The following is a 16,803-nucleotide window of genomic DNA, read 5'->3' on the forward strand; positions in this document are numbered from 1 at the left end:
TTTTACACATAGCCACTCCCTTTACAGAACCTACAATGTAAGTCCGCCATTGTATGCAAACAGATCTCTGTCAGCCCAGGGAGATAGAAAAAAGGGCTAAGGGACATTTTACTTCTGGCTGCCTTTTCCCACGCATGTTATCCACTCCCTACCACCTGAGGTTTCAGTGTAATTCCAGCCCCAGTACCGACCTGCAGTGATACTTTGTTTTATCGACTCTCAGTAACAATAACAGTAGCTACTATTTAGTGAGTACCTACCCACTTGATTAGGGACAGTTTATATACACAATCCCTAATTCCTCCATTGCAGGGTTGCTAGAATTGTCTCTGTTTTACAAGCAATAAAATTAAGATTTAGCGAGTTTAAGCAATTTGCCCAATATAGCAGTCCTTAAGTGGAAAAACCAGGATTCAAACCCAGTCTTTTGGTCTCAAACCAACATTGTACCATTATGCTGAAACACCATGGTTTATGTATAGAACAACCAAAACCTGTCTACTTGACCTAAATTCCCCAATAGATGTTTCCAGCAGGGAAACTGTCCTGTTGCTGCGATGGCTGGTTCTGGAATTCAACTTGCATGTTCATTTCTTATACAATAAGTGTTTCATCAGCATCATTAGGGTCTAACTTGAACGTTCTTCCAGACAGAGACACAACGCTGATAGTTCAAATGCTTTTGACTTGCAACATCTGCTTCCAAATGAACATGCTGCTTCTCTTCTTAAACACCTAAACGATCTGTTTTCTATGACAAAGTCTCAGACTCCCAGGATCAATCCCTTTGCCTCAGCACACAAATGAATTAATATCCTAGCTAGAACACCAGGATTTCTATGCTGATTCTTTTTGAAACATAGCATTCATGCAGCATGATCAAGTGTGTCTGTAAAAAAAAAGTGTGTCTGTGTAATGGGGGCAAGGGTGGCAATGGGGGGTGGTTAAAGTATAAACCAAGAAGCCCTGCCAGATCATGTTTTGGTGCAAATGTATTATATGCTTTTCATATTCTTTCTCCATAACTTTTCTTAAAAGTGAATCAGAAGGTATGATTCAAGCTTGTCATCATATTCCCATGAGTGCAAATATAACTTACATTTCTACAAATATTTTTGAGCCTTTTAATATACATTACAAATATTTTAGACCAATCACATTTTGTTGGTGTAACATATTTACAAAACAAAAAATATATTACAATAAATATGAACGAAACAGTGAATCTGATCAACAACGAGCTCTGTCACAACCAGGTATTTAAAAGGAATGCGAAAACCTGTTGGTCTGCATATGTTAAGAGTTTTGAGATGAATAGGGGTCCAGAATTATAATGTATCCAGAAAAGAGATAGGGAACATCCCAAATTTAAGTTAGGTAAGATTCTTTCTCATTGCTAATTACATAATGTTTAATGATGTTTTAAACTGTGAACATTGATGAATTATCCAAACATAATACAAAGCTAATATAGTTCTATCATTTCAAAATGTATGTGACATTCACATAATATCCTTTTAATTATTATCATTATATACTGTAGTTCACACAATATCTACAAATGTGAATGAGAAAAAAGAGTCACAGCAACATGTCTCACATTCCAGTTTTAAATAAGACAAGCACATACTGCATCAAACATTATTTTATGTTAATAAATAACACCTAGTTTTTTATGGTTACTTTGAACAGTTTACAGCTGTATATTTAAAAAGAGAACATTTTAGGCGAGTTTCACGTTGTCAGCAAAAGGTAAAATAAATAATGAATCTTTATAACAAAAAAAAAAAGAAAGGAAAGGAAGGAAGGGAGGGAGGGAGGAAGGAAGGAAGAAAAGGAGAAAGAGAGAAGAGAAAGAACGAGAGAGTTGTATATAGAACATAAAGTATTTTTGACATGCTGCTTTTCTGGTACAGTCTGCCACAAGAAAATGAAAATAGAAACAAAAAAATGATTGTCTTTTAAAAACAAGTTTTGAAAGCTTTCTACCATACTGAGCACGAACCTTTTAAGACTAGAATGGAGATCTTTTTTGCCATCTGCTTTGCATATATATCCTCTGCACACTGTGTGTGTGCACACCCAAAGAGATCTACTAAAGTCACAGGATAACAACAACCGCTTGCCCCTTAAAATGAGAAACAGCCAAAACACTGAACTGAAATCCAACCAGTCTGAAGTCTGCAAAGGTTTCAGCCTTGCTTTACTTTCACAGATGTCCCTGTGTGACTGTTGTTCCTGTGGACCCCCAGCAACTTTTCAAACAATAAACCCCACTGTAATAATCCAAGGGGTCCAATTTCATCAGGTGGGAAAAGGAACCTGGTTCCTCAAAAAGCCAGTCCTGACAAGCCATCGGACTCAGTCTGAAGGGAGCTTGGCTCTCTCTCTGCAACTGCCCCTGTCTGGTTACTAGTGGTTAGTGTTGTCGTCTATTCTCTTCCCACAGCTACTCACAAACCCGGAGGACAAGGGGGTCCATACTACACATCCTTCCTGATCGACTGTGAATGCGCCAAACTGCTTCACAACCTGCTCCCAGCAAAGAGCATTTTCTCTGCTAAGCAAAAGGAAAAGCATTAAGCCTAATGGCAAAATTAGAAGTTTCTTTCCAATCAGGTTGTTGTTATGGTATTAAGACTTTTTGTTCAAGCATCCAGTTTTCTAAAGGGAAAAGAAGGTAGCAGCCCAACTTTCTGACCAGGAATACAGATTTCTACACTCTCAGAGTCCCTATTTTTCTTTAGCCAGCATTTTCACGAAATTTTAGCTTATCCAGGAAGCGCTGGTAGTAATCACTGGATTATAATATAATCACTTCTCACATAATTCAGGTTCTTTTACATCTGTCAGTCCTCTTGACCAAAAGGAGTATACAGTATTATGCTAGAGACCATAGTAAATTTCCACTGAAAAAGATACTTGGTGCTTGTGTTCCTGGAGTCTATGTAAAGCCATTGCTCAAACCATATCTTTCCAAGAAAATATGAAAACCATTTAAGTCCACCATGTAATCTTATTATTAGAACTTTTGTTCATCGTCCTATCCTCAGACATTGAGATGGATGCTATGCCTTTGGTGGCCTCTATTTTCCATTCCCCCACAAAACGCTGAGTAGGCTCCCCAAAGGGCAGGCTGGAATGCTGTAAAACTCTGCAAGCTCATGGGACTAAAAGTTCCTCTCCTGCTTTGGACCTTTTATGGGGGGGATCTGAGAAAACAAACATCCACATTCCTTATCAATGAGGAATTAATTTACGAGTAACTTAACAGTTAAGTACTGGATACACGTTGCTGGAGTTTTTTGGTTCACCTGTGAAAACCTCAGAACTGTGACACACACTAAGCATTAGCATTAGCACAGGTCTGCAGGGAAAAGCTCATACATTAATACAAGGGCTTTTGGCCTTGATTTTCAAATTCAGACCAGGCATCATTGAGCTCCATGAAAATCATCTTTGCATATTGTTCATAAGGTTGCCCAGTAGCCTATAGAAAAAAAAAAACACACATTAGATACCACAGACCGAAGTTTTATTTCTATTAAATTTTTCACTGCTAATATGTGGGCTCTAAGGAATTGAAATGTTTTTCTATTAGGCCATTTCTCTTTTTACAGCCCCATCTACATGCCCTTAATTGCTATGACCTCCCCAGAAAGCCCTCCTGCTAGGGATTCACATTTGGTAGTAGTGATCAGTCACTGAGTAGGTAACAGAGAAGTTACTGGGCAGCACAAAATGTATCTTCATTTCCAGAATTATCTATCAAATGACAAAGGTTCATGACTGCCTATCTCCAAATGATTAGCTATATTTTGAAAAACACATTTCCCCATTTCTTTTTTTTTAAAATAAAATTTATTTATTTATTTATTTATTTTTGGCTGTGTTGGGTCTTTGTTGCTGTGCGTGGGCTTTCTCTAGCTGCGGTGAACAGAGGCTACTCTTCCTTGCAGTGCTCAGGCTTCTCATTGTGGTAGCTTCTCTTGTTATGGTTGTGGAGCATGGGTTCTAGGTGCACGGGCTTCAGTAGTTGTGACACAGGGGCTCAGTAGTTATGGCTCACGGGCTCTAGAGCACAGGCTCAGTAGCTGTGGCTCAGGGGCTTAGTTGCTCCACAGCATGTGGGATCTTCCCGGACCAGGGATCAAACCCGTGTCCCCTGCATTGGCAGGCGGATTCTTAACCACTGTGCCACGAGGGAAGTCCCCATTTTCCCATTTCTAAAAAAAGTTCTTGGAGACCCATAACATAGGCATATAGTTTGTGAATTTTTCTGGGCTGTTTCCCTTTCTCTTTGATTCACTGAAACACATTATTTCTTTAATACTATCCAGATTAGTCACAAAAAGTGTGGAGAGATGAAAATCAAATATATCAGATTCAAGTACGTGTTCCCAAGCAGGACTTCAGTCACAGCCTCACATCATAGGACTGGTATCCTCAGTCCACAAGACAGCAAGGGACCCAATTCTGTCAGGGAGGTTTCTGTGTATTATGGTGATCTCAACTGTGCCATCCAGGAGCTGAAGTTTCTGACAATGTGCAGCACGTACATGTGTACGTACTTCAATGAAAACATAAACTGGCATAATCAATATAGTGAAACGTTTAGTTCCATTTTGAGTATTTTGTTAATTCTCACCAAGTTTGCCAACTACGTTCGAAAGCTTTTTCACTTTATAATCCTGGCTAAATATCCTTCTGTATCTCTAAAGGAGAACATTTTCCTGTCCAGGTCTTAGCCCACCCGTAAGTCAAGACACAGTTTGTACCTGTTCCCTGAAAATGAGTCAGTGGTGAACCTTACACCTAAGGAAGGCCCCCATTCCATTATTTGTAATATATTATTTGATTCCTTTTCTTCTGTCTCATAAAGCATAACTATTTGTTTAAATACCTTTTTTGAGCCCATGGGATTTATTTTATATAAATGGTCTAAGCAACAAGCTGAAAGTATGCTGCTTTGATGCATACTTGTAAACGAACGACAGGAGGCCCAGACACGCGGTGGGGGTGAGCAAGTTGTACTCACTTTATCTGGATGTACCACCAGCACAGCCTTCCTGTACACCTTCTTCACCTGCTCTGGTGTGACCAGGTCTGCCATGCCAACTGGTTTCCACTTAGTCTCCCCAGCCCACAGCATGGTATGCATCGTGGACAGAAGGGCTCTGATATTTCTCTCTTTGCCTTCAATCCATTCCAGAATCTGTAAACACAGGGGCAATTAAGAGATCCAAATGCTCTCGAGTCCAGAGGGTCTCCACTGTGACTCTGGAAACCCCTCCTGCTCCAGCAACGTCGAGTACCTGCATACTCCAACCTGCCCTCTACCTGCTTTTCTTCCTCCACCCCCGACCTCGTCTTTCTGGTTAACTCTTCATCATCCTTCAAGAGCCTGCTCAGGAATTTCATACTGCTCTGCCTTTGAGAGTTTGAATACCTTCCTTCTTCTCTGGCCCCCCGTGAGTTAATTACTCACTCCTAAAGTATGAACTCCATGAGTGCCCACACCATGTCTGTCTGGGTCCCTGCTATCTGCTCCATCTAGTAGAGTGACACAGAGACACTAAAAAAAAAAAATCCCTTGGAAAAAAGAACAAATTTCTCCGGGCTAACTTTTAAACATGCTTCTATCATAATATGTGTGACACTTTATTGTAATCATGTGTTTGTCTTTCCCTGCCACTCGGCAGACCTGTTTGAGGAAAGGTAGTGTTTTTTACATATCACTGTACCTCAGAAATCAAATAGTATGCCTGGCATGGAATAGAGCTCAAAAAGGTTTGTTAAATGAATACATTTAGTCATTCATTCCAACTATGAGCATTCATAGTTTGAATCTTCATAGTTCGAACAAATGAGATGATTAAATTGAAGGGTTTGTAACAATGCATCAGCATTTAGCACATAACAGAAGCTCAGTCAAGGTAAATGATGGCTACTCTCCCAAACGATTTAATACCCCATACCAACTAAATAACCAAGCATGGTTTAAAAGACATAAATGACTTCCTTTTATAGAAAACTGTCAGAGTTTACCTAATGAACAAAGGTTCTTGAGATGGAGCACAAGGTTTTTGGAAGGAGTATAAAACCTTTTGGACGCTGTATGAAGTGCAAAGCAAATACAAACAAAGGATCCTATATTGTACTCCAAATAGTATCTGTACATCTTCAACAAACGTTCATATCTGTAGGGAAATTATGGCAAAGAACAGTAGTATATTTTTTCAAAATGTGTGACATTGACTAGCTGTACCACTCCTGATTTTGGAGTAACAGATTACACCCTCATCTTCCAGGCTGCTACAGGGTCAGTATATTTCGTCATGTGGAAATTCAGCCTCTCTGTTTGTGAAGAGCAGTCCACTTGTCTTGATCTTCACAAACTCTTTCACTATCTCACACCATTCATCGATATAACCACCCTTTTGTTCCCAAATTAACCATCATCCACGATAACATCCTCAGCTATAAAGTAATGTCTCTGTTTTCTCATCTATGAAATAAGGGCGTCACTGGTTTGCAAACTTTAAAAGAAAAGAAAATAATAGGGAAACATTCTCCTTCCCCAAATAGAATCTTACCTAGACTTCCAAGAATCAAAAACAGATAAAAGCAGAAATGCTCTGGTTAAAAGTAGAGGGAAGCAGTGGGGAAGCCAAGGACCTCACCTCCCTCAGCCTTCCTCCCTGCCACCTTCCCAAACCTCCAGATGTAACGTTACAGGAGTGAGTAATTCCAGGTACATCAGTATTTCCCTCTCTGTCAGCAAAGAAGAGATCCTGAGGGCTTCAGTTGATCTGGTCTAATATAAAGCTCTCAGAGCAGAAATAGAGAACATAAATAATGCATTCTTCTTACCTCCAAATCATAATGACTTACCTACAGATCGGAATGCCATCTGAACAATAAGATCACCTCCTAAAGAGTGCTATTGCTTATTTGAAAATGTAAACAAAGAAAATCTATACTACCATACCATGGAATAAAGTACATTTTATTAAAGAAACGAAACAGCATACACAGTACTCCCCGAAAGTACTTTGCTATTAAAGGACACAGCTGTACTCAAATCACAGCTATAGGAACCAAATGAAATAAAGTGGATGCTAAAAACCTAACACGGCACCTTCTATAGGTTAGTCCCACACTGACATCTCCACACACATAATAATCACCCTGGGTCAGAGGCTCACTTACCTTTAATTTCTCAGGATCCATCTCCTTAGCCATTTCCTCCTTTCTCATCTCAGCTATTGTTCGAGGGCCCTTTTTGTCTTTGTGAGCATTAAAACCTTGACCAGAGAGTAGGTCTTCAAAGTCAGCTGCTTTTTGTTTCCCTTCTGCAACATAATATTTTAAAAATTATTATGATTTTTACTCTGAAACATAATATCATATCATTATGTGTGCTTAGAACAGTGCCTGGCTATTTAAATGTTTGCTGTTAAAACAAAACAGAACCAAAACACAGGAGTACACGCAGTCCACGCCCTTCAACCAAAGCTGGTGTTGGAATTGAAACCCACTTGCCAGCTCCATACTGTCAGGAGCCTGTAAAACCTGGAGCTCCAGGCACCACCCTGGTGCAGGGATCGTGCTCTGTCTCTACAATTCAAAGACTGCCTCAGAAACTACCAGAATTGCTTTCTATCTCCTTCTTCAGACATATATACATTTAGGTACCCTATAGCCAGTCTCCATACCGTCATCCTTACCCAAGTTAGCTGCTCCTTTCCCACGTTCGTTCTGGCCCCCAGGCACAGATGAGAAGCTCACGTTGTAGTTGGGTCGGTTCTGCGGAGAGGAGTGGGGCATGCTGGACTGTGGCTTAGACTGTGTCTGCTGCCAGCTGTAGCCACTTCCCTGCTGCCACCCTCCACCCATAGGCTGGGGAGATGCTTTCTGTGGCGAGCTGAGAGGTGGAAATCCTCCACCCAATCCAGTTGGTGTGGAGGGTTTGCTGGCAAATGAAGAACCACCTACAGAACAAATTAAAAAAACAACAAAAAAAGGAGAGAGAGTGAGAAAGAAGGTAATGCTATTTTGAGTAGCCTCTAATTCCTGTGTCTCAAGTTACTGTTTACAGTGACTTCAGTGGAACTTCCCTTGACTGGTGGCACAATTAGCCTTCCTAATAGTTAAATAAATTGCAGTCATATATTTCCTTTAATCCCCACAATGACATTTTTAGGTATGTATTAATAGCCCCATTTTTTCTTTGGATGAACAAACTATAGCTCAGAGTAGTTAAGTGACTTTCTCAAAGTCACACAGCCAGAAGGTGGCAGAACTGGGACTTCAGTCCAAGTCTTTAACTCCAAGCCAGAAGAGCGCTGGCTCTTCCACTACGCCATCCCAGCCCTCCTTCCCACCCTCTCAGCAGACTCTACTTCACTGGAGTAAAAACTATCAAACGACAAGAACAGGGAATAAAACAAAATACATTCACTCATGAAGGTGCTACTTAAACTTCAATAAGCAGGATTATTCATTGTCTGTTATAAATACAAGCATGGTTAGTGCCCATGAGTAAACCAAGAGATTTTGAAATTTCATAAATAGGTTTCAATTTCACACTACTTGCATTTCAGTGCAGGAGAGTAAACACAGCTAACACTCTTACAGCCTTGAATAGGGCAAAGAATCTTATTCGAGCTTTAAGAAATATTACTTTGTGCTGGGAATTTAAGTAGCATCCTGATTCTGTAACTCCTAACTTTTAAGTACTCACTGCATATATGCTGGGCTTTTTCTAAAATATGAAGACCAGTTGTAGCTCATGTTTAAAGAGGTAAAATGAGAAGCTGAAATATGGTGATCTACAGGGACCCTTTCAGGCACCAATTCCAAAACAACAGTGATAATAAAGTAACATTTGTATAGCTCTTCAGAAATTATAAAACATGTTTCTAAATATTACTGCCTTCAATCTACACAACACCCTTCAGAAGTAGGTAGTATTACTAGCCCCACTTTATTTATTTATTTTTCTTTCTTTGTCAAAATTACCATTTAAAAATTATTTATTTATTTATTTTTTATTTTTTTTGTGGTACGCGGGCCTCTCACTGTTGTGGCCTCTCCCGTTGCGGAGCACAGGCTCCGGATGCGCAGGCTCAGCGGCCATGGTTCACGGGCCCAGCCGCTCTGCGGCATGTGGGATCTTCCCGGACCGGGACACGAACCCGCGTCGCCTGCATCAGCAGGTGGACTCTCAACCACTGTGCCACCAGGGAAGCCCAATTTTTAAAATTTTTATACAATTTTTAAAGGTTACTTTCCATTTAGTTATTACAAAATATTGGCTCTATTCCCTGTGTTGTACAATACATCCTTGAGCCTGTCTTACACCCAGTAGTTTGTACCTCCCACTTCCCCACCCCTATATTGCCCTTCCCCTACTCCCCAACACTGGCAATGCCTAGTTTATTCTCTATATCTGTGAATCTGTTTCTTTTCTGTCATATTCACTAGTTCGTTGTATTTTTTAGGTTCCACGTATAAGTGATATCATACAGTATTTGTCTTTCTGTCTGACTTATTTCGCTTAGCATAATGCCCTCCGAGTCCATCCATGTTGCTACAAATGGCAAAATTTTGTTCTTTTTTATGGGTGAGTAGTATTCCATGATATATATATATGTCAAATCTTCTCTATCCATTCATCTATTGATGGACCCTTGGTTGCTTCCATATCTTGGCAATTGTAAATAATGCTGCTATGAACATTGGGGTGCATGTATCTTTTCAAATTAGTGTTTTTGTTTTTTTCAGATATATACCCAGGAGTGGAATTGCTGGGTCATATAGTAGTTCCATTTTCAGTTTTTTGAGAAATGTCCATACTGTTTTCCACAGTCTGGCCCCACTTTAAAGATGAGGAAAGCAAGGCTCAGGGAGGTATACTGATATGCTCATGATCACACAGCTAGTTAATGGAGCTGGGACTTGACTATGGGCTTCCTATCTCCACATGTTATGCTCATTTCCTGCAGCCATAATCCCTAATCCCTCCCTAAATCTCTGAGTCTTTCACTACAACTCATCCCTTACTTACAGTGTCTTCTTTATATAGATACTGTTCCTCTGCTCTGATCTGGGCTCCTCTTTCCTTTCCTACTAGGAATGTTGTGTTATGACCATCGGACCCAGAGTCACTCTGAGTTTGAGTCTCTGCTCTGTTGCTCACTCATGCATTCATTCTTGCATGCACTTATTCATTCATTCATTCATAGAGTCATTCATCAGTATCTGTTGAGCATTACTAAGTACCAGATACTGTGCACTGGGAATATAGCTGAAAAACATCTACAGAGAATCCTTGCTCTTCTGCAGTTCAGTGAAAAACTCATCTCCTTGACCTCAATTTTGTCACCTGTGAAATCAGAACTATGTCTAAGTCACAGGTATATCATGAAGGCACAATGGCTACGTGAAAGTTCTTCACAATCCCCGAGTTAAGCGAATAAGAGACGTTATTTTAAAATAATGCAATTTCATGTGCCCAGCATGCACGAGGACACCGTAAGGGCTCAATAAATACTTGGTAATAGGAAAAAGTAATGACAGGGTTATATTCTGCAGGTAGGCATTGCTGTCAGTGTCTAACTCAGAACATGAAGCCCCTCTTTGTGAGCCCCTGGGCCTTTCTGCCAACAGTGCCTCAACATAAACCTTAGGCTGGGTTTGCATTCTGCACTGGGAGTTCCTTTTATATTTTAAGGATGCTTACTATCTTCTTTCTGAATATATATACGTTTATTATTTAAAAATTCAATAACACAGAAAGACCTGAAGAACTTAAAAAATATTTCCATATTCCCACCACACTGTCATTTATTTGCTCATTTATAAAACACTATCGAGCATCTTCTCCACGCCAGGCTGCAGATACAGTGGTGAACAGACAGATCCTGACTCTGATCTCAAGCTGTTCATCAACATTGTAGGACTTTCTGATGTCTACCCTTCCAGAATATTTTCTACCCATGGTTAGCAATTCTAATTTTCAACGCCACTGAAGCGGAGAGCTGACAGAAATACAAAGCAGTAGCTAAACCCAGAGGCCACTGCAATCCTCATTAAAAGCAAAAGCAGTGGTCGTCAAACTTGGTTGTGCATTAGACTCACTTGGGGAGCTTTAAAAACTGTTTATAACCAAGCCACAGCCAAACCAATTAAATCAGAATATCTATGGGAAGAACTACAGTGTTTGTATCAGAACTGTTCAATGTGAAAATACCTAAAGGAGAAGGATACTACCTTTTTTTTAAAAATTGCAGCTATATAATTTGGAAGTTTAATTTTTACTCTAAAGCAATTACCTAGGAGTCAAAAATTCTAATGTGTAGTGCTTGTTCATATACTTGTTCACTGTATAGCTTCAGGAAAGTCACTTACCTTTCCTAAGCTATGTGAGTTGAAAAATGGGGAAATTTAGGAAACTAGTTTCCCCAGCAGTTTTTAAGAATTACTGCATTTTAAAAACAACAAAGAACTCTTGAACTCCTCCTGGTAGGTATGCTGTTGCAGTGATATGGACGCAGCTATTCTGAAACTATTTTTGTTGTCTATTAATGTTGAGATCCAAGGAAATGGAAGATACACATATGGAATAGGGGAAAGTAAGGAAGAACCCTGTGGTAGTGGATGGAATTATATATTGATATATGTATTTATATCCACTCATCACCTATCTCCACCTCCTGAAAGGCAGAGCAATGACACCCACCCCCGTACCAAAAGACATACTTAGAACAGATTCTGGTTTCTAAATACCACTCCCCACAAAAAGGAATGAGGATTCTTGGAAATGCCTGATTCCAGGACTGGGGTGTAAAAAGTTCAAGATAAGCCTAGAACATCTTGTGCCATAAAGAAAGAAAGTTCTCAAAAATGATGGAATCAGGTGAAAAAGATATAGAAGCCAGAACAAAGAAACTTTCACAAACTAAATGTGGGACAATGTAAACATTAAATAATGACAATAATAGATGATAACCAACTGAGTCCAAAAAGAATCCACTAGTCTGTTATGATGTGAGAGAGGGAGGGAGTCAGAAAGGAAGGGGGCAGGGGATGGAGAGAGAGGAGATTCTGCCTTAGAGTGAAATGCTAATTAATATACATAGAAAGAAGGACAGAATCATACAATCACAATTCTGCAGATATCATGGTAATGCCTGCTTTAGGCAAGAATCACTAATGAATGCTAAAATGCTAAAATGAATGCTTCCCATTCCAAAACCTCCTGGGTAAAAGTCAGATGGAGAACAGGATATTCTCAAATAGAACAGTCTCAAGTTATCTCCCCAGATTACTCATTAATTACTATAGGGAAAAATGGTAACTTTATGGTGAAGAAACCTGGCAGACATCACCTTAACCAAGTGATCAAAGTTAACAAATCGAGACGTTTTCAACTGGCCTGTACCCTTCAAGTATCGATGTCACGAAAGGCTGAGGAATGATTCCAGGTTAAAGGTGTCTAAAAGGACATGACAACCAGATGCAAGACACGATGCTGGAGTTTTTAAAAGAACTCCCTATAAAGGTCACCTCTTCAGAGGGGCCTTCCCTAACCACTTGACATCTAAAATAACACCCCAGCCCATGCCCTACTTGCCATCACTTTCTGCCTTATTTTTTTCACAGCACTCTGCACGGGGCTTATAGTGCAAACTCCAGACCTAGACTTCATGGTGTTGAAACCTTGTGATTTGGGCAAGTTACTTAAACTTTTGTGTCCATGTTTCTTCATTTAAAAATGAGGACTATAACAGTTCCTACTTCAAAAGATTATTGGCAAGATTAAATGAAATGATACGTGTAAAGCACTTAAAATAGAGCCTGGCACTTAGTAAAACCTCCAAATAAACATTAATTGTTTTTATTACTTGACATTATATATTTATTCATTTAGTATTTGTTTCCCCTTCTAGAATACAAGCCTTACGAAGGCAGGAATTTTGTTCTGGTTGTGTTAGTTTGGTTGGTTGGTTTTTACTAAAGGAGTGTTAGCACGTAGAAGGCACTGAGTAAACAGTTGTGGGATGAATAAATGGGTAAAAAATAAACAGTGGATAAGATTTTATTTGAAGTAGAACTTTGCCTGTTATATATGATGTTATTATTCTAAAATGTGAAGTTTATTTTAAGATATAAAAAAGAGAAATAATTTTGAGAGTTCTTAAAAGGAAAAAAGGTCTAAAGGGTATAAAAGAAAAGGTCAAGATTCTGACATAACTACTGGCAAAAAATAAAAAGGTAGTCACGTTCTCATTCTCTGCAGACAATTTGGTTCTAAATGCCTCAGGAGGGCTTTCAGAGAGACTGAACTATCAACCTGCCTCATTTAATCCTTCGTGTGAGGGCTGCCCCGCCTTTATGTAACAGCTCTGTACTGCCCGGAGAAGGAAGGAGGAAGAAAAGTCCAATGAACTGCTCCTTGAAGAAAGGCTCCTTGGTGAAAGAGTCTGAGAACCCTGCATACTGTATTCCCCTATTGGGAAGCATCACCATGAGCACTGATTCTCAGAAGTTTTTGCAGTAACCCAAATCCACCGAACCCAGTGTTTCCAAAATTACTTCCTCAATGAAACACTTATTTTATAACAATAATTAACATATGATGAAAAACAGTGTGGATATACTATAAAGAGAGTCTATTTTCTGTATGGAATTTTAGAAACTGACCCGAGAGCACTGTCGCCAATGGAGAGAAGAGGGGTACAGTACGGGGATCTCACTAGCAACTTCACAGTAAGGCCTATGCACAGCTGGCCCTACTTGGCACAAATCTATCTGACCAGCCTCATGTCTCAGTGTTTTTCTACACATTCATTACTTTTGCTGCAGCCAAACTCTATTGTCAGGTGCTCCTGGAAGTTCTAACTTTATTTATGCTACTACTTCAAAATGAGTCATTAGAGAAACGGATTAATAGGGGTTAGTTCCAACCCAGTATTTGAAGCCTGTTTCCTTTTTTTAAAAGTCAATCTCGGGTTTTAGAGTATAGCTTAAAAATACGCATGATTTTAGATCCTAGGTAACAATACCAGCTTATTTTAACACCAAAGATTTAGATTTGAGGCTTGGTAGCCATAAGTAAATGTTATTTGTATCTTAACCTGCTACATTTATACCTAATGTCCCAAGGTCGGCAAAAGGATCCAGAGTCCGGGGTTTGTTTTGATGGGTGGGAGTACCATGCAACGAGCCTGTTGGGCTGGTGGCAGCTGACTTGCTTCCCATTCCAAAACCTCCTGAAAAAAATAATAAGGTCATTGAAAATGAGTTAGTTGTCCAAGGCTGAATTCTGAAATTCAGAAATCCAGAGCTACTGCTCACCTTGTCTCTAAAGGCAAATTAGGACAGGGTTTGCAAATGTGTTAGGAGTTGCTAGACTTACTTCCCTGACTAGTAAGTGAGTAGCAGCCTGGAGCAGAAACAGGGAACAGAGAAAGCATACATCATTTCCTGGCCATCCCTGCAAACTACTACGTCTAGCATTTATCTCACATGTCACCTGACTTCATTCTTTCCTATGGGATTTGGAGTCAGGCCTGAATTCCGGTTCTGCCACTTCCTAGCTGAGTGACCTTTGGCATGTTGCTTAACTTCAATATTTTCTCATTGGTTAGATAAAGAAACAGCAACTGCTTTAGACAGTTCTGTGATAAACATATAGCGTGTGTGTGTGTCTGTGTGTGTGTGTGTGTGTAACTTGCACAGCATCAGGAACACAATCACACAAGATGGCTCTCAAGAAATACAATACTAGCCATCAGAAAGAGAATTTATTTATTATAGACAAATCCAGCCCGAAAACAAGTCCTTTGTGAAGAAAGAAAACCATTCAGATTATGCAACACCTACTCTATGCCAGAAAATCTCGCATAAGTTATTTCACTTAACTGTGTGGAACAAGAATTAGGAACCTCATTTTACAGATAAGAAAACTGAAGTTAAGACTTGTAAAAAATCCAAGAGCTTCTAAATGGTTGAGTTAGATATAAACCCAGATTTGTCTAACTCAATTTATTGTCAAGGCATTTAGCAAATGAGACTTAGACAAGTTAAATACCATATAACATGCAGCACAACCATGCCATCAAGGGCAATGTGAAAAGCTCCGCCAGACTGTGAGCCTTTAGGAACTTTCTTAGGTGGGCTTAACACTCTGTACGTACTCACTTCATCTTGGGTAAAGGATTATGCTTCGGCAACCGGTTAAATGTGCACAAAATTAAACTGCTGACCATTACCTGGTTTAGTATGCCAGTCCCAACCTCCTGAAACATCTGGCTGAATGTTCACAGCAGGTGTACTAGAAGCTGCAAATGAGGAGAAGAAAAAGAATCAGGACAACATAGCTCAGAATCCACTTTTCTGTTATACACTACCAAACGTAAGGTAGATAGCTAGTGGGAAGCAGCCGCATAGCACAGGGAGATCAGCTCGGTGCTTTGTGACCACCTAGAGGGGTGGGATAGGGAGGGTGGGAGGGAGGGAGATGCAAGAGGGAAGAGATATGGGGACATGTGTATATGTATGGCTGATTCGCTTTGTTATGGAGCAGAAACTAACACACCATTGTAAAGCAATTATACTCCAATAAAGATGTAAAAAAAAAAAAAAAAAGAATCTACTTTTCTGAATTCACACAGGAAAATGCTCTCCCTCTCATGAGGCCTCATGACCTGTCCAGGTCCCAGGTGATTCAACTCCCCCTCTGAGCTCTCCCCACATTCTGCAACACTGTTATTTTGTGCCTTCATCTATGGTTACTTACATGAGCACCGGTAGAAGCCATAAACTGTCTCTGTTCCTTCTTTGGCTCACTTTTATTTTACCTCATAACTACACTTTGAATTATAACGGTGCATATGTCTGTCTCCAATAAACTGTGAGTTTCTGTGAACTGTGTAACTGTGAAAATTATCTTATTCATCTTTGCGTGTCCCATCTCTACACCTAACACAAAGTCGGCTGGCAATTAAAAATAGTGAAATGAAACTTAAACTCAATTTGCCTTGAATTGGCATTAACAAGTGTACGAGAGGCACGGGCAACTTAGAACTGAAATTTTGTTTTCTCCTCCGCTGTGACATGAATGGAGAATGATGAGTCAATCAGAACATGTACTGGGGACTGACTAGATACCACCCACCATGCTGGTGTCAGGTATGTATATACTGTCACTCAAAAAAAAACTCACTGCAGCTTCAAAATAGATCATTCTGACCCCTCTCGAAGTTCCAAATGTAGAATTTAAAAGAAATGTTCAGCTAAAGAGAATGGGATATATTAGAGGAGTACACACTGGTAGAGTAAGTTTTTTTCTACATCTATAAAATTCAAATAAGAAATAGGATGCCATAAGACAGAATTTCTTTCTAAGACTCTTCTAGGTTCTGTTCATTAAATCAGTGAGTACAACACAAATACTAAAATAACTTTGCAAGTAGGATTTAAGATACAACACACACTCCCCCACCGCCACCAAAAGGATCATCAAAGGACCAAGATTAGCGTTACCAAGCCTTACATTTACCTATTTTGTTTGCTTAGTACGAACCAAGACACTGTGTACCTTCCCATCATTGAGTTAAATAGAACATGCCATTATCAAAAATAACAGTTCTTCCCTTTTAGTTCTCCCCTTCCCTTTTTCCATAGTAATCCATGAAAACTGAGGTAGAAATTAGACAATTTTACTAACATTTGCTCTTTGATTTCCTGTAAACTCTAACCTTAGTCTTACATCTTAACTAGGATGCAGAACTA

General features: G+C 39.6%; 1 protein-coding gene across 8 annotated transcripts in view; it reads right to left on the reverse strand.

The window, feature by feature from the left end:
* Nucleotides 1–899: 899 nt before the first annotated feature.
* DNAJC6 (DnaJ heat shock protein family (Hsp40) member C6) overlaps nucleotides 900–16,803 on the reverse strand; it is a 159,384-nt gene continuing 143,480 nt past the window's right edge. For all 8 annotated transcript variants that reach the window (XM_089921397.1, XM_022581211.3, XM_089921374.1 and 5 more), the window contains 6 exons: nucleotides 15,282–15,350; nucleotides 14,160–14,279; nucleotides 7,731–7,994; nucleotides 7,213–7,355; nucleotides 5,039–5,215; nucleotides 900–3,490 (listed from right to left, as the gene is read on the reverse strand). In XM_089921397.1, coding sequence (XP_089777523.1) covers nucleotides 3,389–3,490; nucleotides 5,039–5,215; nucleotides 7,213–7,355; nucleotides 7,731–7,994; nucleotides 14,160–14,279; nucleotides 15,282–15,350 — 875 coding nt within the window. In that variant the 3' untranslated portion in view covers nucleotides 900–3,388. The remainder of the gene's footprint in view (nucleotides 3,491–5,038; nucleotides 5,216–7,212; nucleotides 7,356–7,730; nucleotides 7,995–14,159; nucleotides 14,280–15,281; nucleotides 15,351–16,803) is intronic.

This window comes from Delphinapterus leucas, chromosome 1, assembly GCF_059928025.1.
Source record: "Delphinapterus leucas isolate spDelLeu-1000000601 "Yukka" chromosome 1, BTC_Dleu_Yukka2, whole genome shotgun sequence".
Taxonomy (NCBI): Eukaryota; Metazoa; Chordata; class Mammalia; order Artiodactyla; family Monodontidae; genus Delphinapterus; species Delphinapterus leucas.